At 38.2% G+C, this 25,224-nt stretch overlaps 2 protein-coding genes across 2 annotated transcripts in view; one reads left to right on the top strand and one right to left on the bottom strand.

The window, feature by feature from the left end:
• Positions 1–8,273, top strand: part of ncaldb (neurocalcin delta b) — a 24,002-nt gene extending 15,729 nt beyond the window's left edge. The window contains 4 exon segments of the mRNA XM_082185376.1: positions 2,650–3,046; positions 4,500–4,582; positions 4,584–4,603; positions 5,417–8,273. Coding sequence (XP_082041502.1) covers positions 2,669–3,046; positions 4,500–4,582; positions 4,584–4,603; positions 5,417–5,511 — 576 coding nt within the window. The 5' untranslated portion in view covers positions 2,650–2,668 and the 3' untranslated portion in view covers positions 5,512–8,273.
• grhl2b (grainyhead-like transcription factor 2b) lies at positions 6,792–25,224 on the bottom strand. Its single transcript, XM_082185375.1, has 16 exons — positions 24,906–25,224; positions 22,629–22,815; positions 21,133–21,200; positions 20,391–20,742; positions 20,239–20,297; positions 19,983–20,139; positions 19,147–19,258; positions 15,397–15,491; positions 13,089–13,247; positions 12,147–12,204; positions 11,739–11,878; positions 11,276–11,313; positions 10,252–10,343; positions 9,647–9,732; positions 9,190–9,254; positions 6,792–9,095 (listed from the first exon to the last, which is right to left on the bottom strand). The coding sequence occupies exons 1-16, from the start codon at positions 24,923–24,925 to the stop codon at positions 8,981–8,983; spliced, it is 1,803 nt and encodes a 600-aa protein (XP_082041501.1). The 5' UTR covers positions 24,926–25,224; the 3' UTR covers positions 6,792–8,980.

Genomic DNA, 25,224 nt, shown 5'->3' with positions numbered 1-25,224 from the left:
AGTAGGAAGGAACGATTTAGTCATCGTCTTCCTTAGAGGAGCTAAGAGACTGAATCCTCCCAGACCTCCCTCAGTCCCTGTATGGAACCTTTCTACAGTGCTGGAAGCCATGAAAGGTGACCCATTCGAGCCTTTACAGACGATTGATCTTAAACACCTGTCTTTCAAGACAGTGTTTCTTCTGGCTCTCGCTTCAGTGAAGCGCACAGGGGACTTACACGCGCTCTCAGTAAGCGCGACGTGTATGGAGTTTGGGCCTAATGACTCAAGAGTTATACTCAAACCTAAGCACGGTTATGTTCCAAAATCCCTCAACACACCGTTTAGGGCGCAGGTCATTCCCTGTCAGCCTTACCGGTCTCTGACGAGGAAGGAGACGCAAGCTTCCTTTGCCCAGTCAGAGCATTAAGAGCTTATGTGTCTCGCACGTCTGTTTTCAGACAGACAGAGCAGCTCTTTGTTTTCACTCTACGGACGTTCTAAGGGACTTGCCGTGTCGAAACAGAGCCTATCCAGTTGGATAGTTGATGCTATAGCGCTGGCTTATACCTCTAAGGGCTTACAGTGCCCATTTGGAGTCAGAGCACACTCCACGAGAGGCGTGGCCTCGTCGTGGGCTTGGTCTAGTGGGATTGCCTTGCAAGATATCTGTATGGCGGCAGGCTGGGCCTCCCCGTCTACATTTATAAGGTTTTATAACCTAGAGGTTCCCGCCTTGCAGGCTAAGCTGCTTTCGGTCTAAAATCGGTACTGTCTGCCCTGATGTGTTCGGGCCAGAATACTGAAACTGCTTGAGCAAATGCTCGCTGTTGGATCGCGCAGCTCTATGGGCAGTGTGTAAGACCCACTATATTCGTCAGTCCAGGCCGGGGGTCGCCCTGACTGTACGACACATCATCAGTATAACTGCTCCTTATAAGATGTTATATTATTACAGGAATGATGCTATTCTAGCCACTCTTTCCTGGGCTCTCTGTGAGTCCCTTATGATCATGTACTATATGAGCCCGGGCACTTGCCCTTGGGACTTTGGTGCTGGATCTTAGCATGCACGGCGTTTTACACTGTTTCCCCTAGCGTAAGATTTACGCAGTACGAGAGTACCTCTCGTAAGAGAACGTACTCGGTTACTAACGTAACCTCGGTTCTCTCTAGAGAGGAAACGAGTACTGCGTATCTTGCCGTGCCTGCACACGCTCTGGTTCGCTTCGGCGATGAAAAACCAGTGAGCTAGCCTCTCGAAGCTATGTTTATAGCCCTAGACCACGCCCATTCTGGCGGGACGTGACGTATTGGGCGCGAAGCGCCCCCATTGGAGCTGACGTCACGAGTGGGCCTTATCGATAGGCTGCTGCAGTTGCCGCAGGGCAGCCAATAGGCGCACAAGCCGTCTCGCCTGTGTCTGCATGCTGCCGCAACGCGTTTTACATTATTTCAAAATTAAGGATAATTTTTTGGCTTCAGTATCTCGCGGAAAAGAGATTTTCCCCTAGCGTAAGATTTACGCAGTACTCGTTTCCTCTCTAGAGAGAACCGAGGTTACGTTAGTAACCGAGTACGTTTTAAGGCAGTGGCAAAAGTTCAAGCAAAGCATGCAGACTGTTCTGTCGTTGGCTGCACAAACAAGCACAGAACACTATTTGAGCAAAAAATGTCAGAGCTGTCTTATAAAGACCTCAGGGAACTGTCAACTTGTGTAAAAGTTAAACATGCAAGTCGATGAGATGTGCAAAACAAATGCCTTTTTACAAATCTCCACAACAACTAGCCTACATAAATGTATCCACTAACCATTCAGAGAAGTCCAGGTGCTGTCTAAAGGTTGCAACTTCTTCCTGAGTCTTCTCTTTGTATGGCTGCACTACACTGGTTATTTCTGATATTTTGCATGAGTGAGATTATCCGCGTGTTTTGTTATTGTATCCGAAGCTCCTGTAAAGGATCGGCCATCTTCTAAACAGAGGCGGGGAGCAGCATCACATTTGCATTTAAAGGGACACACCCAAAAAGTGTCCGTTTTAGCATGCTATAAAAAATGATCTGTGGGGTCATATTTTTTTAGCTGAAATTTCAGAGACACATTCTGGGGACACCATAGATTTATATTATATCTTGTGAAAAGGGGCATGATATGTCACCTTTAAGATAAGACAAAACAAGTATTAAAGGGTTAGTTCACCCAAAAATTTTAATTCTGTCAGTAATTACTCACCCTCATGTTGTTCAACCCCGTAAGACTTTCGTTCATCTTCGGAACACAAATTAAGATATTTTGATCTGAAGATAAATCTGAGAGCTGGCTCACTCCTTCATAGGCTGCTAGGTAGGCTAATTGATATCTGCCATCCCAGAAAAGTTAGTAAAGACATCGTTACAATAGTCCAAGTGACTACAGTGGCTCAACTTTAAGTTTATCAAGCGACGAGAATACTTTTTGTGCGCAAAACCCCCCAAAAATAACTATTTTTTAACTATATAAATAAAACTATTCATTTTCTTCTGTGTGGGCCTCTGAGTGAGTTCACGTAGTGTAACAGTGCAGCGCTTCTGGGTTGTGCGTCAGAATGTAGGCTGAGATAAGCGTATTTACTTTAGAGTAACTTACTGTTAGACATTTAAAAAACTTTTATTCTCTTTTTTCTCTTTTAGTTGAAACCAGACTATCAACATGGGAAAGCAGAACAGCAAACTCCGTCCCGAGGTGATACAGGACCTGCTGGATAACACAGACTTCACCGAGCATGAGATCCAGGAGTGGTACAAAGGCTTCCTGCGGGACTGCCCCAGTGGTGCGCTCAGCATGGAAGAATTTAAGAAGATCTATGGCAACTTTTTCCCCTACGGAGACGCGTCAAAGTTTGCGGAGCACGTCTTTAGAACCTTCGACGCCAACGGAGATGGAACAATAGATTTCAGAGAGTTTATCATTGCCCTGAGCGTCACGTCACGCGGCCGTTTGGATCAGAAGCTAAAGTGGGCCTTCAGTATGTACGATCTGGATGGCAATGGATACATAAGCAAGGCGGAAATGCTCGAGATTGTACAGGTGTGTGTGAGTTTATGAGTGTGATTCTGTATCACTCTCGGTTGAAACATTACAGACGTCTCCTGACTAAGTGAGAAAACCCATTTCCTCCATGTTTAGGTACTTTCTTGCAAAAAAATAAAACCAGCATATGGTTGGCTGGTCTTTCAGCTGTTCAGCTGGTTGAGCAGGCTCATTTAATAGGGTTTTTTGCGACTTCTTAAGATGGTCAGTCTGGTTTTAGCAGGGAGACCAACTTGACCAGTTTAAACCAGCTAATACCAGCCAACCAGCTTGAGCTGTTTTTAGCTGTTTTTTTGTTTTGTTTTTTCAGCAGGGAAACAAAAAAGAAAAGACATTTATTTTTAAGTTTAGGCTATCATTTGTGGAGATATAAGTGACTGTCAGTAAATAAAGTGAAACCGAAATGATTAGAAGTGACCATTTAGAGTGTTTGTCTGAGTTTTTGTCCAAACTATATAGACCCAAGGCAAGTTGATTGTCACTCCACTTACAATAAAATCTGATTGGTTTAAAACGCAACTCTCTGATTGGATTAAAACTTTACACTGAAAACTAGCACTTTATGCCTGGTTAGGGCACATTTCAGAGACTGTAGTGTGTCTTTTTGAACATAAATGTAGATTGTGCTGGTTTCAATTAATTAGCTGTCAATTTAGCCTCTGTTTTATCACAAACTTATTAAAGTAGTGCCTATATTATGAGAAGCTTCATTATCAATCAACCATTGTGTACAAAAACACGTTTACTTTGGTTTTTAATACTTACAGAAGATATATTTTCTAACCTTATTGTGTATATTAATTTATATTTCAGCTATTCCCATTCAGTGAATAAACTTAGCAAATGGATTTGGCTTGTGCCTTATTATCTTGTTTTTTATATCACAAAAAGTAGGTTACTTCATATAGCAATATTCATTTGTGCATGATGTTTTGCTCAGACCGGGAGAGTTGAGTGCAGCAGGCAATTATTTTTGCTCGTATTTAGGTAAATTTCACGCCGTTGTAGCAGTTGGTGAGATGTGTCAACTTCCTAAGTGCATTCCCTGAATCCGACAGCTGAGTGCACACAAATGACTGTAATTTCCTTTTCAATTCATTCAATTACCTGAGAAAAACAGTCGCTATGGTTACTTTGAAATAGTTTCGAAGTGATGGCTCCAGTTCCAAATCATACCCAGAGTTCTCTAATTTTCTCTAATAAGATTTACAAAAGGCAGCTTTTAGTGCCTGCTTCGCCTGTAACAGCATCATAGGTGCACTCCTAAACCAAAAGCTAGCAAATCCTAACGCAGCATTGCATGTATCTTTCCCAGATAAGACAATCCCATTAAGCATTGCATTGCAATCCCATAATGCATCACAATGCATTGCAACGGGTTCAGAATCTTAATATAGATATGCTTGTTAGACTGCTTAGCTAACTGAAATCCTTTGTGTGTCTTCTTCAGGCCATCTATAGGATGGTATCTGCAGTGATGAAGATGCCAGAGGACGAGTCCACGCCTGAGAAACGCACAGAGAAGATCTTCCGAGATGGACACAAATCGTGATGGTAAGCTTTCTATCCCCTTGTAAACCAATCATATTAATGAAATAAATGGCAACATACTGTAAGTGTACTTTCATGACTGTTTCTTAACACACTGAATTAAAAAGTGCACTTAGTAATAATGCCGGATTAAAATGTTACTTTAAAGTAGATTTTCATTGAAGATGGATTTCATTCACATAAAGTACAAATCATTGTTTTAATAATATTTTGTCATGATTTAACAAAGTACACTTGTTTTGATGTGACTAACATGTTTTACTGCACATATAAAGTACTTAATTTTAACTATATTGTTCAATATAACATTTAAAGTGAACATATTCTGAAAAAATATATATACTGCATGTGTGTGTGTGTGTGTGTGTGTGTGTGTGTGTGTGTGTGTGTGTGTGTGTGTGTGTGTGTGTGTGTGTGTGTGTGTGTGTGTGTGTGTGTGTGTGTGTGTGTGTGTGTGTGTGTGTGTGTGTGTGTGTGTGTGTGTGTGTGTGTCTGTGGAGAGAGAGATAGATAGATTGTATATTATTATATTTTTGTATATAATTATAGTATATTATTATGTATAAATAGTATATTATAGTATAGTCATAAATTCTTGTCAGTACATTTGACAGTACACTAACCATATTTCAAAGAAATTATGAAAACATCACATTTAAAGAGGTACTTAAGTCTGGTATTTTTGAGATTCAGATCTTGCTCAAAAAAAAATATAGCTTTGTCTAAATAAATAAGTGCTTTCGAATGGTTAAATTAATCATGCTAACCAAGCAAACACGGGTTATTTTTAACCTTTGACCTTTTGTCCTCCCTCAGGTAAGCTGTCGCTCGAAGAGTTTGTAGAGGGAGCAAAGAGCGACCCATCCATCGTGCGACTGTTGCAGTGCGATCCCAGCAGTGCCGGCCAGTGAATCAACAGCGTCTCGCTACTGTCATGACCTCTCTTACACAAGTCTTTTTGTTCGGTCAGAGCCTGGACTCCAAAACTACACCCCTATCTGAGTGTCTGTGGGTTTCCCACTGAACACCAGGCATGGAAACATGCAACAATTTTTTCCCCCACAGACACACATCAGGTAACGTTCAGAAACTCATATACAGAGGCCATGCACATTAAGAAGCTGGTGTACATGTGTCTCTCTGTGAATTCCTCACATAAGGCTTTTTAGGCAGTGATGCAAGTGACATCGCATCCTGTTGTAAAATTTTGGTACTGAAATAAACCCCCTCAAAAAGAGCTTTAAAAATTAACAGAGGTTTGAGAGGGAGCTGAAGCAACATTTTCTAAGCATGGGATAATATGACACTTCGTCAAAAATCCCAGATTGCATAATTATGCTTTCTAAACACCAAACTAGTTTTTTTACTAATTATTTTGAATAATTTACTAAATTAAATCATTTCACACACACAATAACTATTGTCATTCCTAGTGTTCCTAGTCCTTCAATTCCATTCAGCACAAACTGTACATCTATTTAAGAGATGCGCTTGGGTGACACAGAGTTTTTTTACTTGAAGCATTTTTTTTTTTTTTTTTTTTTTTTTTTTTACATTATGATGACAGAGCCTGTGATAGAAATTCTTAAAGGGATGGTTGGGATCTAATTTGGTCATGATGGTGCTCCTTTTATGAGCACCAGTATAATGTATAAAAATAAAAAAGAATAATTATTACAAATATTTTTTAAACATTAATACTTGATGCATAGGACTGACAATAATAGTTGGAAAAAATCATTTTACAAAGTCATATTTTCATAGGGACGACAATAATATTGATTTTGCTGCTTCAAAAGAGGAAACATGAAAAAGTATTAGACAAAGAAATTGTAGATATACAGTAATTTATGGTTTAACTTGGTGGGTGATAAAAATGTATCACACCACGGAAAATGCTTTTCATTCTGAAACTGCTATTATTGAAATATGACATTTTCTTCTGTTTCAAATAATCATTTGTACAGTAAAAGCATATCTATGTATGACTGTGACAATGAGCAGTGAAGACCACACATTACTATGCACATACACAGCAGACCATGAACCCCTGCAGCATTTATAGCCAGCCAACAGATTCACGTCAGCTTTCTAGCACACTTTCTGCTCTATCCACACCATCAAGAAAATACTACATGTTAGCATTAGCAACATGCTAACGCCAATTAAAATTTGACTGAATCTTGGCCATAGTATTTTATTTTTATATCCTCGGTAAAATAACAGCTCAAATCATTTTGCACATAATACATGTGGGTCAAACTGAATGTATTCTCTGCATTTTCATTCTGTACATTTTAAGATGAATATGCGCGTATGTGGTATGTATGTATGTGGTGCTTTTTGAGTACTCATGTGTTTATCCAGTGTTTGTCTATGCATACATTTCGGTCAGGACTTGTGAGCATTCTGTCGGTGACATGACTATGGAGAGACAATTGGAGCGTATTGGACAGAATATTAATGTGTATGAATATGTCTGCACATCCTCAGGGTTAGAAGTGACTGTGTTTTAAAATGCAAGGGACTGTGTAAATGGATATGCTTTTTGTGTAATGCAAATCTACCGTCCATTTATAAATACAAAAACACTCGCTCACAAGCAAACCACATCTTATTTTAGGCCATGTGTATGATGGATAGCCATCAGAAACTCTCTGTGGTTTCCACTGAATTTGCTGTGAAGTCAAGGTTGTAATGATCAAACGTTCTTCAGCCACATGCTGATCAGAGCGATTCGTGAAGGAGCTTGAATTTAAAATGAATAACAAAAGGAAAAAAATGTTGTTGTTTTTTCATGTTTGTAGATTCTCCTTCATTAAAAAAAAAAAAATGTATTTAGCATCTGGCATTCTAAACCGCACAAGACAGCAACATGTGGTCAAGTGCCAAACACAGATAAATATATATATGGCAAAACAAACAGTGTTCTATCACTTTATGCTGTACAACTGTTATCTGTCAAACTAAATGTTTGTCATTATCATTTTGTAGATTTTATATGGTAACCTGTACATTGTGTGAGTGTAGATATTATAAACACAGGCGTCTGTTTTGGTTATATCATAAATAAAAATATTAAAGAAAGAAAATGTTTCGGTGTCTTGCATGAACATCACTTTTAAACCCTAGTTTAACAAACTTCTAGTGTGAAATTCTCATTAACATAGGGTTAAAAGTTGCCATAACATCAGGGTTAAGTGTAGTATGAAAAATCTTTGGTCAAAACTTGATATTAAAAAAAAGCATTTATTTACATACAAATTATTATTTTCCAAAGTGCCCTTTTACATCATTTTCTTTTGGAAGACAATGATATTCAAACATTACAACATAAACAGCTCATCATGGCACTGATCGACTGAATCTGGACTACAAAGTTAATATGCACCTGTCACACTATACACAAACACTAGAAGACTGAATAGTTTTGGAAAGACCTTGGCTGTTTCAAACCTCCTCAAAAGTCCTGAAATCTCTTGCATTTGAAATAAATGGAACCTCTAAAAAAATATTTCCACATTAAAACATGAGTGCAACACGTAAAACATGGCTGAAATGTATCTGAGGAACACATTTGAAAAAAAATCTGATAATGCAGTATTGTACAGTTATTAAACTGTAGACATTATTCATTAATATATCTTGTTTTGCACTGTTAAACATATAAAAATGTGTGGCAGAGTAAAAAAGAAAAAGAAAAAAAGCTTTCTTTGTGCATCAGAAAATATGTTTGTGAATATTCAGACCTAAATGATATCTACCATGCTAAAAAAAAATATAATAATATTAATGACAACATAATAAACACATTAAAAACAATATTTACAGTAATGGACAATTTTCACAGATCAATAGCTCTGCAGAGTCTCAAATTCCACAGAAAAGTCCTAAAATCATATTTTTGCTGCATGCAAATGTATTTTAGCATTGTAATTTCAATGGACACTATTGTTGCATTTATGATGATTTATGATGAAGGTGTTTCGTATTTCATTTCCACTCCAGTTAAAACCTTATGAAGGTGCTGTTGAAATTTAGGGTCTCCAAAATCAAGTGAAATGTGAAATAGTCTGTACTTTGGTCATTTAAATGAAAGGCAATAATCACAGATGATGAATCCTGTGGACAAATTCAACTAGCAAAAGTCTTTACATCCACACTAGAACAGTGAAATCCTGGACATGTTTGGGACGCACTGAAACTCCTATTGGCCCTTTAAAAATCATACTTGAGGTCTCTTAAAAATGAGGTATGTCAGCTTTTGCCGATGTCAATTCAATGTGTGGACAGCTGACGATGAATTTGACCAGGTTGGAGTCCAAGTAACAAGTCTTTTAGCTTAAACACACTGAATGTTAGAAACACATGAGAAGATGTTCATATTTCCGTTAATGTGATTTTGTACGCATCTGCGTAGTTCTCGATGCTCAGGATAAACGTGTCCTCATTAGAGTAGTGCTCGATGATATTGTCATCCATGTTCACCAGGATCCTGTAATGGAGAGAATAAACAAAGTCAAAACGGGTTTATTAGTTGTCATGTGAATTTTACTGTACATACGTACTCTTATGATGTAATTACTTACCCTTTCTTGCTCTTCTTGTAAATCTTGACCATTCTGTCAATGGGAACACCATACTTCTCAGAAATCTGTCGATATGAAAGAAATCATCAGTCAATCGTTTATCAGAGCATCACACGATTACAATGATTTGATTTTGATTATTTATAATAAATCATAAAATATGTGTATTTTTTTATTGATCTGGATAGTTTGGTGATAAATGTTTTTTTAAATATGCTAAAGACACATAACTTGAGGGACAATTTTCACCAGGAAGTAGATTGGGATCCGGCTTTGGATTTATACAATTGAAAATGGTAAGGATTTTATTTTGATTTTACTTTGAATCAAATTTTTTTTTTTATGAAATCTTTCCACTGAAATGTAATTTTCAAATCGATGAACTGTTGCATTTGACAATCAGCACAATGCTTGGGTAATTTAGAGTAGAGCGCCCCCTATAGCACAAGATACTCACTGCATCCATGAGTCCTCTGAGAGTGGGCGTCCGCAGCATTAGAGCATCAAACACCTCATCTGACTCTTTCCTCACATACAAGAGCACTGTAAAAACATACAGTCATGGAAATAGTATAGTTAAGTACAACTACCTTTAAGTACATCTTTCTTTAAAATAGACATAACATAAATTTGAAATATGAAATTTCTGTGCTACTATTAACACCAAATATATTAAAAAGTTCCTATTTTTCCCCTACATACAGAATCCTATAAAGGCTTCAGGAGATTCAGAGAATTTTTGGGTACTGTTTATGGCCTTTGTGGCCGTTTGGAAACTATTTTTATTTTTCAATTCTGTATAGTACAGTAGAAAATACCAACACAATCTCATTGCAATTCATATTCATTTTACGTTTTGCCAAATTGGTGACTAATTCGTATGAATTTGTACATTTCTCAATTTTAAAGTGACGATTATGTTTAGGAGTGGGTTTATGGGGTCATGATAAAATTGTGATTCACATCGCACAAATTCATACGAAATCGCCACCTTGTAAAATAGTTATGCTTTTTGGAAAAATACACATTTCAGCTATAAATGTGTACATGTATAGCTCTGACCTCTCTTCTGTGTCTCCACTCTTAGCTGTTTATGAGGCGGAGGGCAGAAGTCATCCTCAGATGACCGGAACATCCTCTTTACCAGCACACTTCTAACACAAACACACAAACAAATACAGTGACTTCATACTTCTCTAAACTGACCAATCAGATTCACACAACACTGTTTTCAACTAAAAAACTGAAAACTTTTGATGCGTTTTGGCTGTTCATTAACACGACAACTGCGTTTTGAGGGCCTGCAAACTGTTGAAAATGGGTTTCAAAATTGCAAGTTCTTGCAACGATACCGTAATTGTCTTCATGTAAACTACAAAACGCATGCATATGACATGTTCAGTCTATAGGTGCGTAGTGTTTCTTAACAAAGTGACATCGCCTACTACTGGCCTGGCAGAATAATACAGTGTTTTTAGTCATTTCCGCAGATCTGTGTGAACCGTGATTGTTTTGACAATGTTGTCGTCTCTGTAAGTGCAAAATGCAAAGGAAAAACGTTTCTGTTTTTTGTACATCATTGTCGTGTAAAAGTACCCTAAATTTCAATCATTCAATTTCAATATTGATATCCAAAGAAATTTACAGCGAACATAGAAATGTCACAAAATACACAATTTATTTCTCCTTTTCAAGTGCAGTTGTGCGCTATGAGACTATTTTAAGATTTAAGGTAGGCTACAATTTAAAATATTTTTAACGTTTATGTGAATTATATTGCTTATACTCTAAAATAATATGAACTAAACATACAATTAAATCATTAATTATAGTTAGATGAAGGATTATAAATTCCCGGCAAAAAAATAAATAAATCATAAGCCATTAATAATAAGCCAAAGATGTTATAATTAAAGGGTTAGTTCACCCAATAATGAAAATTATCCCATAATTATCCTATAATCTACTATTGTGTCAATGTTACAAGTAAATCTGAGGTGATGTGATGTGATGTTCATTCAGTTCTGATACAAGAATGTCTTTTTCTGGTTTGCAGCTGAAATATTTAGATAAAGATCAAACTCACCCCTCTCGTTCAATTTCCTCAGTGTTAAATGCAAATACCTGCAAAGAGTACAAAGTTTGTAGTTATATATCTCCTTTGAACATTTATATACTCAAACATCTCTGTAACATTCAGAACAAGCCTCAAAACAGACACTACAATGACCAGTTCAGCAGATGTCATTCCTAATAAACAAATGTCACCTAAGTATCCAAGATACTCGCATGCTTCATGTCAGGTTTTGAAAGGTCAGTCACTCTCTAATAAGTCTCAGTCTCATTAGACACACAATGGAACGCTAAGGTCTTCAGGATAGTTCTGTAATGAGCCACTACAACCTTTTTGAGATTTCAGGAAGCAAACGCTGAGGGTAGACTAGGAGACTGCAATTATGGTCGTCTTCAAAATGGCAGAGGAAGCTTAACACAAAAGAGAGTGTGATCTGGTCATTGAGTGTGTTTTCCGTTTTCAGACTGACTCATACCTGGCCTGCCCTCTGTAAGTTTCCAAAGTGCACATCCGGGATAAAGAGAACCGGCTGAGCATCCAAATCAGTCATCATTTTAAAGAAGATGGCGTCACTCTTTTTCGGGAGATTAACCGCCCCAACGCCTCCATCCTTTCCTAATGAGATGATGTCATTTGAACATGTAAGAATAACTGTTATTGATAATTAAAGTTGTGACTCTTCCCACACTACACAGGTTTCTGTCCAATCAAATGCTCTCCAATACCAAATGCCATGATTATTTAAAAACAAATGGACAAACTTCATATTTCAATAGAACATATGTCAATACAAAAGAAGAAGAAATAATCAAGAAACAAAGAAATTTGTTATAAAATCATTTCTTGTGCTTTCTTGATATTTTTAACTTTCAGTGCTTCAGACCTTTTGTCTTCTTGCGGTTCTGTTTCCTCTCCTCATCTCTGATCTTCCTCTCCGCTCCCTGTGCACAAAGACAGAAAGACGTGCAGAGGAAATTAGATGACTGCATGGGCTGTGAAAAGTAACATTAATGAACAACCACAAGGTGGCGCTACAGTTACTGAGTTTGAAGACCAAGAACACAGCATAAATGATGTCAGAATTCAACTGACCCACTTAAGCTGTAGGTAAAAACAATTCACTGCTTATAAGAATAAGTGATCATACATGCAAAATAAAGGAGCGAGATAGTATTTTTAGCGTCCTGAAGTTTTTCATTAAATGCCTGAAGGCGATTTATTGTGATTATTTTCACATTTTATTTAATGACATACTGTAAATACATCAGTAATACCCCCTTGTGATAAAAAAAAAAAAAAGCTTTTACTTGTCTTGAAAATGGCGGTTACTAACAAGTGTCTAAAAGAGACAACAGAGGCTGTCTGGAATTAAGCGTCATCACAACGAACAAATAAACTTATCTGATCACTAGTCTCCTTTCACAGCTTCACTGTCGTTATAATTGTGCTCTTGCAAACTATTTTAACTCAAACTTTCAGGGAAAATGTTTCTAAATAAAGACTGAAAGAGCTGTCGAAGTTTAATGGTGGTGTATTTAGGTAGCAATTGTATTTAGGCTGCAAAATTCATAATTTGTGTTCATTTTTGAATATTAACATGATTAACAAAACGTGTAAGAATCATAAACTTATTTTCTGCAATAATCCAAAAGGCAATGGAAAAATCCTATTGTGTTTTTGGGAACCAGAGGGATGTGAACTTAGGGGTCGAGCTACAAAAATACGTCATCACCGCAGCGCTCTATTACTGCCGTCTTCACAGTTCTCCATGACTGCTTCCACAGATACAGCATATGTTGGAATACTAATATAAAAACAGATTCACCTTATCACAGAAGACCTTGATCTGGCAGTAGGCTCTATGCAGTGGTTTGTTACTGTGGTTGTTATAGCTGTAGGTGTCTATTTGTATCATCAGAGGAAGACCCTTCACCCCCTTCTGAGAGGAGAAATCTGTGCTCAGACAGTTCACCGTGATGAAGATCTAACAATCAGAGAAAAAAGACAAAAACAGTTCAGTTCTCCATGAAAATGTATGTTTGCAAAATAAGCAAATAAACTACATTTTTAGAAGTGTCTGTCTCTGCCACTACACTAGCGTGTTGTGGGAGGTTGGTATATGCATCCAAATGCACATGTAATAGACAGTTGCATAAGAACTTCCATATTCATATTTTCTAACAGCTTTGACCTACACAATCCTGACCGTTGAAAGAGCACCTTGTTTTTCACCCACCAGCCACCTACACACGCAAAACAGGCGCCTGCCTCGACACGTCTATCTGTATCACTGACTGCTACAGAAAGCAACGTTCAGACTACACACTAAAAACTATGCCGTTTCATCTGAACAGAATACTAAATGCTCCGATTGAAGTAAATATTAATTTTATATTAATGTAAGACCAAATTTTTATCTTAAATGTCATCTTTACATGCAGTTTTAGCCTCTGCTCCTCAAAGGTTTGGAACAGAGTCTTGCTCACTAAATATTTATGTGGTTAGTTATTAACAGTTTCATATAATCAACCATTACCAATGCCAGAGGACAAGAAAGAGGCCATCGTTAGGTGAAGCATGCTACAACTCAGCATGGTAAGAAAGAAAACTGGATTGGAAAACTGTACACTTGTATGGCGTAGGAAAATCAATGATTGATCATGAAAACGGTAATTGCATGATTTAAGTTTTTGTCCAAAACATTTCACACTGATCGAAATCTAACTGGGCACATTCTGAATTAGAATTGGGACAGCGATTTGGATTAACACAACAGACATTCAAAAATTTGTGGTCAGAAAGTTTTTTTTTAAAGAAATTAAGATTTTTATTCAGCAAAGATGCATTAAACTGATGTCAAAAGTGACAGTAAAGACATGTATAATGTTACTAATGTTAAATTTATACTTCAAAATAAAAATACAAATTTATTCCAGAATTTTTAAACCTTTTATTCACTAAAGAATCTTGAAAAAAATTATCTTGGTTTCATTAAAAAATATTAAGCAGCACAACTGTTTTCAACTTAAATGTTTCTTGAGCACCAAATCACCATATTAGGATAATTTCTGAAGGATCATGTGACACTGAAGACTGCAGTTATTTTAAAGTACTACTGTGGACCACTTGTAAAAGAAACTGAGCCTTTCCACGCTGCAACAAGGACATCATTTCCACCTCACAGATCAATGGCTCATGGAGAAACTCAGTTTATGGCTTCCTCCATTCCAGCCTGCCATGATGAGAAGAGCTTTGAAGGGACTTGTAATAAAAGTTAAGAGTATGTTAGGTCAGAGTATGAGATGCTTATCAGGTCAAACTGAGAGCATTTCACACCCCACTGCATGCACACCCCATTTTACATAAGCTTGGAAAAAAAGAAAAAAAAACTAATACACTTATATATGTCCAAGGGCGGCTACACTAAGACATCATACAGTCCATATTAATAGGTATTACCAGTGTGAGTTGGCCCAATAAAAAGCAAATGTTTGCGTAGAGAGCTTTAGTTGAATATAGGCGAGTGTTTGAACTGAGCTGTATGGCAACAGAAGAGCCACAATGGGAGGGCAGGACTCTACCTGTGAGGCAGGGAGGATCTGGACTCAGGTTTGTGTGCATTTGGCCGTGTACACAGACCTGGTCCATTTCCTACTGTCAGTAGCATACAGGTGAAACCTGAGACCACGTACAGGAGAAAATAGAGGTTTAAATTAATAGACAGAACTGGGGAAGATGCAGCAGGGTATTGTGAATCCCAAACGTCACGCTATACAGGGCTCTTGGGGAGGATTCAACAACCGGGGAGAGAGACTAATGCGTGTAAAATACACATATCATATGTCGTAACACTCCACCCTGTGTCTCAATAACATTTTGTGAATCGCACACAATGGTGGTAATCAGACTGAATAAGAGTTTTTGACAAAACATAGATGTGCTGATGTAGACAGACTGAAACTGAACCTTTGGTTGAGCTAAACAACTAAACCTGCCAATTCATCATCCATGATGACCATTAATGCAAGCAGGATGTCCATAAAACCAAAACACACACTGGAGAACGTATTCATTGTAAATTTGCTGTGCCACATCTGAATCACAGAGTAAAGTCTTGGTGCTAGATGACTTACCTTGGCCTCCTCATTCACGTCCCAGGTAAAGGACACAGCATTATATGCGATTTCTTCAATATTCCCAATTGTGTTGAAGCTCTCTTTGTAGTCAGCTGTAGATAGAACAGGAAAAGTCAGTTTTCATCCTTGCTGGAAAGAAAAACAAAACACAACCAGGATATGTTGTGTTTTGGATACAGGTTTACCAGGTATGGTAACAGCTATGCACCACAACACCAAAACTAACCTGCATAAACCAGTCAAAACCAGCATGCAATTCACTCACAGGCTGATACTTGCATGGGGGAGGCATGTACATTATCAAACAATTAGTTTGGTATATGATTAAGTTTAGGGAGAGATGTAATAATTGTAAGAACTGGGTATATGAACAGCTCTGACGAGTGTTGAACAATTGGACACATTAAAACAATGTCTGCCAAAGCAAGCAGTGTTAAGCTTGATAAGCAGAGTGTATATGAAATAGCACCCCTTCCACGCTAGATAACTCTTATCTGTTTATGTAAACAAACACTTGCTTTTTTAGTAGCCGCTTGATAGGCTATTTATGACCACTCACTTTAAACATGTCTGTGATTCAGTCTACACGTCATTACTTTATAGATTTACAAAAAGGACAGGTGATCTCATAACTGTTTCAATGGCTGGAGTCAGCCTGTCTATGCCAGCTTAGCTAGGGCAGTTAACTTTACATTCTTGACTGGTACTTCCTAAGTGCCTGTTTTATTGTCCACCAGGCAAAAAAATTTAGTCAAATTGCTTAGAAAACAAATAGTACCCATTGGTCAACAAACAGCATAATTTGAGGCAAGGATGGGCAGCCTCGGTCCTGGAGGGCCACTGACCAGTAGAGTTTAGCTCTAACCCTAATCAAACACACCTGAGCACGCTGATCAATGTCTTCAGGATTACCAGAAAGCTACAGGCATGTTAGTTTTTAACAGGGTTGGAGCTAAACTCTGCATGAGAGTGGCCCTCCAGGAACAAAGTTGCCCATCCCTGGTTTGAGGTATCATTCATTGCCATACAACAGGTTATACACATTCTCATTATAAAAAAAGCTGTACTAAATTAACAGGAAGGGGGGATTGTTACGACTCTTGAAACAAACATTTTTCAAATCCCTAACCCTTAGTACGATTGGTAGTAATAGAGGTGATTTCCTATGCTAAATACACATTATTTCTTCAGTTATGGAGCACTTTGTAATTTAATAAGCTGTCATTACAGGGGCGTTTATATCCATGTTAAGTAAACCCAACACCTGTCTTACTTTGGGGTAACTTGGGGATTAAGAAGGGCAAAACTCTTCCCAATGGACTGCCTTTGGGTGGTTTACCAAGCACACCCGTTGATGCCCGTAAGTGAGCTCCCCCCGTTAAATAGCCCCATTCAAATCCCAGCTCTAGTGACATGGCCCCAAGCTTGAGGAACAATCCCGCCTCAACTGCTATTCAAATCCCAACTGTGCAGGTGTCAGGTTTCAGTCACTGTCTCCCCTACTTGGCTTCTACTGCTGTATACCATGTGCCCAAAGGTCTGTCCACCTCACCAATCCACCAACATTTACTTTCCATCCCGTAGCACAATGTTCAGCTTAAAGTGTCTCACCAAAACATTCCTCTATTTTTGCCTCACGTAAGAGGGCAGGGTTTAAAACAAGGATGACTGCCATCATGGCTCAGATATTCCCTCAGGGTGCTCCCAGGATTTTAAAGTCTTGGGGCCAAATCTTGACAAAGGACATAGCAGAGCGTCTGATTACTGGAGATGAGGGGAGGACAAGAAGCAACAGGCTCAGGATGACTGTTCTTTCAAGGTGTGACAAGACCGAGAATAAGATGTGAATTGTTTGAGCTCATAGCTGCCCCACACCAGGTGGACTCTAACAAATTTGGGCCTGTAGGTTTTTTTTTTTTTTTTTTTTTCTCATTCAACTTAAATCAAAAGCTGGGCTAGTGATCTGAAGGTCACAAGTTCAAAGCCCAGGTGGGTTGACTCATGGAGCTGGAGAATAATTAGGATATTCTAACACCATAGTTGCTCCAACAGTACTATCCCTGTAATAAAGTGTGCAGCTGTGGATTATAACCCATAATTAGTAAAAACCACAGATGTAGTAAGAAAGGAAATTTGTCCAAATACTTCTGTAAATAAATCTGTATCTATCTATAGTATAATAATCTCTATAGTGATCTGTGTATAGTAGGGATGTGACCGAAGCCTAAATCCGAATTCGGAGAGGTAATAAATAACGCATTCTACGGAACGCCTAATGGGACATGGTTAGGCTTGCTGCGGTAGTCGGTTACATTACAGTACATCAGATTTCACTTATCATGTGAAGATAGTAAGGAGAGATGACTAACAGGATGATGGCAGAGGATTTGGTGCGCAACAGATCCTGAGCGTCATTGACAAATATCTTGTCTTGTAAAATGTGTGGTCAGTACTGCAGCTCCCCATACACAGAGTACAAACTGGAAAGCGAAAGTAAAAACAGAGCATGCATTTAAAAAGTGATTTTTAATACCTTGCATATTGATAGCGGCTCCCTGATGCCAGCAAATTATGCCAACTATATAACTGCAAGAGAATGGAAGAGCATATTTTTTTCCATCACCATGTCCTTTTAGGGGCTCCGTAGAATGCGTTTTTTATTATTATAGGTATTCGGCTTCGGGCACATCTGTAGTGCATATACATTTAGCAACCTAGTACCCTTTAGCTGAGATGGGGAATACCAAGAGGAACCAATCTTCCGAAAGCCCTGAGGGCTTATGGGATGTGAGGCACCATCAGTCTTCAAATTAGTGGTGAATGCACAATGAACCATTTTTAAGGCAATGAGTACTTTGTTCATAGGGCGATTCAGACCAAAGAGTGTTGAGTAGTAATGTGGTTAATGACCTTTGGAAAAATATGACACATAATCCACACAAGTACAAGTTATACAATCTGAATCTAATGCGTCACTGCATTCAAAAATGTTTACTCTTTCACGTCAACTACAGCCCTGGTGGAGCAACAGTTTGAAGAGAACCTTACAGCTGACATACTTATAGCTTGCTACTTATTCTATTCTGTTTAATGAAGGGTATCCAATCCTTCTCCTTGACCACCAGTGTCCTGCAGAATTTAGCTCCAACCCTTATTAAACACACCTGAATCAAGTTTCAAGTGATCAAGGTCTTCAGAATCACTAGAAACTTCCAGCCAAGTGTGTTGGAGCAGGTTGGAGCTAAACTCTGCAATACGTTGGTCCTGGACACCCCTGGTTTAATGGCACAGAATAGAAGTAAATCTATTGCCCCCTTAAGTATGCTGTACACCAAAGAATATACAACACATTATATACAACTAGATTGCGCTCTTGCAAGACATTGGCCAAAGCACATAATGCCTGCATTTGCATACTTGTGTAGAGCAGTGGTTCCCAACCCTTGTCCTGTAGTATCCCCAATTCTCCATAATCAAACACACCTAATTCAACTCAACTCGTTTGTACAGTGTCTCTCAACCCTGGTCCTCAAGGGCCCACAACACTACACATTTTGTATGGCTCCCCAATCAAACACACCTGATTCAGATCATTAGCTCTTTAGTAGAAACTACAAGACCTGAAATGGTTGTGTCAGACAAAGGACACATTCAAAATGTGCAAATATTTGAGCTGGAGTAAGTCGGCAATTCCTGATTCAAGATCAAGATTAAACATTAAGCACAACAATGGAGAGGAAGCCTCACCGATGTCTAGAACCCTCTGCTTTGCAGTGTGCTGGCGAGAGTGCCAATACTTCCAGTATTTCAGCTGCTCATCACGGTTCTTATCTTCACTGAATACAACCATGATGACACTCTGAGAAAGGAGGTTAACAGAGGTTATCACAATCCACTCAATTACTTCATGTCTATTCCAAATGATCAAGAGCTGACTAGCATGTTGATAAACTATTACCATAACAAGAACGGACGATACAGTCATACACTACCAATCCAAAGTTTGGGATTTTTTTATGTTTTTGAAAGAATGCTCTCCAAGGCTGCATTTATTTGATCAATAATACAGTGAAAGCAGTGATATTGTGAAATATTATTATAATTTAAAATGACTCTTTTCTCTTTAAATTATATTTCAAAAATATAATTTATTCCTGATGATAAGGCTGAATTTTCAACAGCAATCCCTCCAGCCTTCGGTTATCACAGTTGAAAACATTTGTGCTTTCAAAAAAAAAATTGGTGTAAACCCTGACACATTTTTGTCAGGTTTCTTTAATGAATAGAAAGTTCAAAAGAACAGAAATGTTATGTTTTATAGCATTTTAAATGTATTTACTGTCACTTTTGACCAATTGCTGAATAAAAGTATTAATTTCTTTAAAAAAATCATACTGACCCCAAACTTTTAAAAGGTAGTATAGTTTTATCTACAAAAAATCTACAAAAAAGAGCTGTCAATAAAATACATATGACAATTAAATCAAAGCTCCCTAGTTAATATAATTCAATGACATGACATTGTTAAATTATACCTTCCTAGTTATTTCAAATATCTGGTTTGATAGAAGAACATCACTCACCCTCACTTTGCTGATGGGATGTCGGAGGCGTTTATTGGCACTTGTCTCATTCAGTGTAATAGCGTAGAACTGGCCCTTGTTCAGATAGGTCATAGGCCCCTCACCCTGTTTCTGTCGCAACGACCTGCTGGCCTCTAATGTGTACTGGAAAGTGTCTCTGTTGAAGAACATTACAACATGTTTTCAGTTATGTGAGAGCTGATTCACCGTGATACTACAAGCCTACTGGTGTACATAAATTCTGTATAACACTTACAACATATCCGACTGGTCAAATATGAAGTCATCAGCTCCAAGCGACGATGGGGGGTACTTCTACATCAAAGAAATGATCACCCATTAATTTGCTTAATATATCCAGGTTTTATGACAAACAAATATTCCTTAAACACCAGATATTAATCTCACTTCATTGCTGTCTTCTTCATAGGTGCTATCTGGACTACTGCGATGGTCATCCTTCCTATATCCACTATGACATACTGTCGAGGTGTCGAATGAGTGGGCCTGTTCACAGATGACCCGCATCTGTTCCTCTCCTTCTGTCCTGTAGTGAATTCCCGTGAAAGCAGTAGTGTACACCTCAGCCTTTACCACAGCAGCGGCCCCACTCTCTCCAGCCGCCACGCTGTACTGTTCCCGTTTGGTGTCCTGGTGATCCGTGTTGAGTGTCAGATTAACGGGCACTGATTTCAGTACCTGCACACGATTATCCACTGTCTCCGGCTCCATTTGACTGCTGTTTCCCACTGTAGTGTTTCTAATACAGTATATGAAAGCATAAAAGATTTATTGTGTGCAATTTTTTTTGTGAAGACATGTGAAGGACAAGTACAGAATTTGTCCTCTGAATTTAACCCATCCAGGTTAGTGCACACACATTGGGAGCAGTGAGTAGTGAACACATACACACTGCAAACCATGGACACACACACCCGGAGCAATGGGCAGCAAATGGGGTTTATGTGCCTTGCTCAAGGGCACCTCAGTCATTTCCTGCTGGCATTGAGAATCAAACCCGCAACCTTCGTTACCAGTCTGACTCTCTAACCATTAGGCCACAACTGTCCCTTTTATAGTTGAAATAAGTCACATTTTTAATTAATTTACTCAACTCCATATTCACCATTGTTTTAATAATTTCACTGACCTCTTTTCCGGTTCCTCTGAAATTTCAACCACTTTGCTGATTGGTAAAACTCTCTTTTCTTTGGGCACCTGCAGAGGATAAAACATCAATATACAGTAGTGCTGATAGTATCATAGGCACTGTTTCACTAAAATTGCTTTATTGGAGATTTATCACTTCATAGAGATAAGGTGGTTGAGACCATCCTAAACTCTAGAGCTCCCTCCACTAGGAAACTGTACACCTTAAAGTGGAATGTGTTCACTTCATGGTGCAGAGAGCATCAGTTGGACCCAGTTAACTGCCCAGTGGCTTCAGTACTGGAGTTTCTTCAGGATCGTTTGTCTGGGGGTCTTTCCCCGTCCACATTTAAAGGACAAGTTCGGTATTTTACACTTAAAGCCCTGTTTTCAGATCGTTTCTGATGAAATAGAACGGTTGAGATTGAAATTTGGACACATGCTGCTGGTCCGAGAATTTTCGGTTTCTGTGGTAGCACCCCCCCCCCACCTCCACAATGGTTGCATAGGTGCACTGGAACAATCCTTCCTAAAATGCATTAAACTTTCGTTTACAAAGACGTGAAACTCACCGAGTGGTCAGGGGTGTTCACTGATATGCTCACACAAAAATCGCTGCAAAAGATGCTTTCCAACAGGTTTTATCGTAGTTTTTGTCCAACTCCATTGACTTGTATTGGATGTGCTGTGAGGTACGGTATAACTCCGCCGCCGGGCTGGAGTGTCTATTATTCAAGCTCTCAACGGAAGAAGAATGTACGGGTGTGAGGTGTTTGGAAAAATAGGTCCACAGTTTTACAACGAATGGTAAAACACCTGTTGGAAAGCATCTTTTGCAGCGATTTTTGTGTGAGCATCTCAGTGAACACCCCTGACCACTAGCTTCACACCAGGGCAGGCAGACATTAGTCAGCATGGCGCAGTGGGTATTCATTCCCCATAGTGTGCAGCGCTAGTTCCCTCGAAAGGGAACGTCTCGTTTTACGACTGTTTAACCCTTGTTCCCTGAGAAGGGAACCTTCTGTAACCCTTGTTCCCTTAGAAGGGAATGAGACGCTGCGTCACTTTGCCACACCTCCTGAATGCCTGAGAGCAGCTTGCTTCAGCCTATCATAAGCTAACGCTGTTGTATAAGCTTCCATGTACACCATCACACGCTACTTCAAGATGTAGCACCAATCAGTATTCGTTTAGTTTCACACATGCTTCAGACGCTACCACGCAGAGAATGGAAACAAGGGTTATAGTCCAGTTTTAAACCAGAGACGTTTACATATTATAAATTGGATTTATTGATAATAAATGTATCAACCTGGTAATTGTGCAATGAAAATTGGCCCAGTAATTTAAATAGGCCCAGTTACTATTCACTTTCATCGTATGAAAAGAGCAGAGAGAGCATTCTGCTGAACTTTGTGTTTCACCAAAGAGAGAGAGGTTATTATGAAAAGTATTATTATTATGATGAAAGTAAGAGTCTTAGCTGATGACACAGACCTTGTAGTAGTCATAGAGGAGCCCCAGGGCGGCAGCACTGTCTTCATCCCCATTTATGCTCATCATGGCCTTTGTGGCCGCAGTAAGCGGATTCTCCAGGTAAGACCTCCAGGCCTCATCCTCACTGGTGTAGGCCCGACGCTGGTGGAAGGACGTCTCATTGGGCACCACTACAACCAGCCTCTTACTGGGACACATACACACGCACAGACATAAAACAGTATATCAGCAGTCACACTAGCAGACAGAAACACAAACATAAATGATCCAACTGATAAAGCTTCATGTAAAAGCTCTATTTTGCATACTGATGAAAACAATCCTGCACACTGCGCCTTTTGTGAGAGTGTGATGTACAGTGCATTGATGACAGAGAACATCTAACCAAACAAATACTGACCACAGAAACTTCAAAAGTCCTTCTGCATTTTACTGCCTGACAGACAACTGGAGCTAAAATGTATGACACATGGCATGAGGAAGTACAACTGCTGGCTTTAGAGTATTTTGATGTGCGAGTCTCCCTATTTGATGTCCCAACTTGATATTATATATTAAATCTATATCTGGATGCTTTCATTCTTCAGTATGAACAAGATATTCAGTAACATACAGAGGCCCCAAAATATATGGCTAAATAACTATATTTAATTAAATAATTATTATTATAATAGTCAAATGTTTCCATTTATTTCCCCAAATTATATATATATATATATATATATTTATATATATATATATATATATTGATACATCATCATCCTCTGCTTAACTCATCTTTAATAAATATGTTACAATTTAACAGCTAATGCACACTGTTTTCAAGAGTGGCATCTTACTACATCTTCTTACCCTGCTTAATGCATCCAAGGTATACATATATTTACACAGATATATTTTTCCAGCCAACCCAATTTTTCTGGGTTGGGTTCACTTAAGTTTAGTAAAAATGTTCTAAAAATATTGAAGTCTGTAGTAGTGACAAATGGACAACACTAGTAAACCCACAGAAGTACACACAAGGAGTAAGAACAGAGCGTACTCCCGTGGGGTCTTTCACTGGAAAATGCATGGTATAGAATAAGGTAAAGTGGGACACTTAATCTAATTCATCTTTATCATTATGTGTTTATTCTTCCATAATCAAAAACAAAAAATATTAGCATATGGAATGACAAAATAGGTTACGTTCCTATTGACAACTTCAGAGGATTATTTGGACCACGGTGTAAAATGAGGCAAGTATGTTCATGCAAATCAAGTTATGACCATGTGAGGTTATATATAAAAAAATATATTATAAAAAAATAGCGTGACATATTTTGATGATAAGGGAATTAAACGGTTTTGTATTTACCTTGTATTTACTTTTTATCTGTAAATTGAATCTGATTTAGCTATTTAATATGGTTTTGTGTGAAGAGTTAAACCATCTGAAACATATTTTTATGTACAAATTATCACAAAGTTTCCCACTTTAGATGTATTCACCTAGTAAAAGTGGAATAGCACAAAAAATACGTTTTGTAATAATTTGACACACCTAGAGATTAATTAGCTATCACACTCTGAGACCCGTATTACAACCAACAACCCTAAAGAGAAACCAGTAGTCCATTTACGTATTCTCTTTAATAAACAAAAATGTGTTTTAGTCACCACAAACAAACATAAACGGGTTGTTATTGTGGATTCGCCAATAGATATGAACACTGTATAGATTAAAATAATCAAAACAACCGACTTAACACAATATTTTCAAACTTCACATTAGACTCAAAATCTTGAATTAAAACAAAAACGTTGTGATAAACACTTGTACATTAAGATGATCCTCAATTAGCGAAATAAACGAAATAAAACAGAACACAAATGCTGAAAAAAATAAATCTTTATTTTTCGTTAAAAAAATACTATTGCGAATAAACCTTCCTCTTTAAATAGAAAATAAATGAGAATGAATCTCAAGTAGGCTAACTTATATTCAAGGTGTTTCCTCCGTGAAAAATGGCGTTTTGACCGCAAAAAAAAAAAAAAAAAAAGTTCCCTTTGCGGTGGTTTTTATCTATAAAAATAACAATAAACCAGACAAAATCTGTATAATTGAATGCGCCGTTAACGTAGCTAATGCGACTAACTATAAAATAAAGTTTTTTAGAGTTTAGAGAGAATATTTAACTTTTATGAAAGTAAAGTAAACATGCAGAATGGCACTCGTTGACGTTCCGATACTTGTGTTGAGGTAATGGAAGATTGTGTCGCAGTCATGACTCTTACCTGTCTGTCTCCTGTGACATATTTCTCTTCCTCCGCGGTTCTTCCTTGTGAAACTGGACTTTCAAGTCGGTGCAGGTAACAGAAGACAGAGCGCGAGTGAGAGATGCCAGAACCCGGGCTACAGGTAAATCGACTTTTCCCTCTCTGATTAGCCTATTTCTCAAGGGCTGAAGGAGCAGGTAGGAAGCACCTGAGCACCCTGTCCCGTCGTTCTCGGAGATTTTAACGTGTAGCCTAATTTTGAGTTTCAAAAATATATTTTAAATCTTTATAACATGTTAAATCCACGTTTAATGTTCGAATTGTTTGCTTATAGACC

The sequence above is a fragment of the Leuciscus leuciscus genome (genome assembly GCF_965113295.1).
Source record: "Leuciscus leuciscus genome assembly, chromosome: 12".
NCBI classification, from domain to species: Eukaryota; Metazoa; Chordata; class Actinopteri; order Cypriniformes; family Leuciscidae; genus Leuciscus; species Leuciscus leuciscus.
The sequence above is the reverse complement of the archived record's forward strand: the minus strand, read 5'-3'. Positions and strand labels throughout refer to the sequence as shown.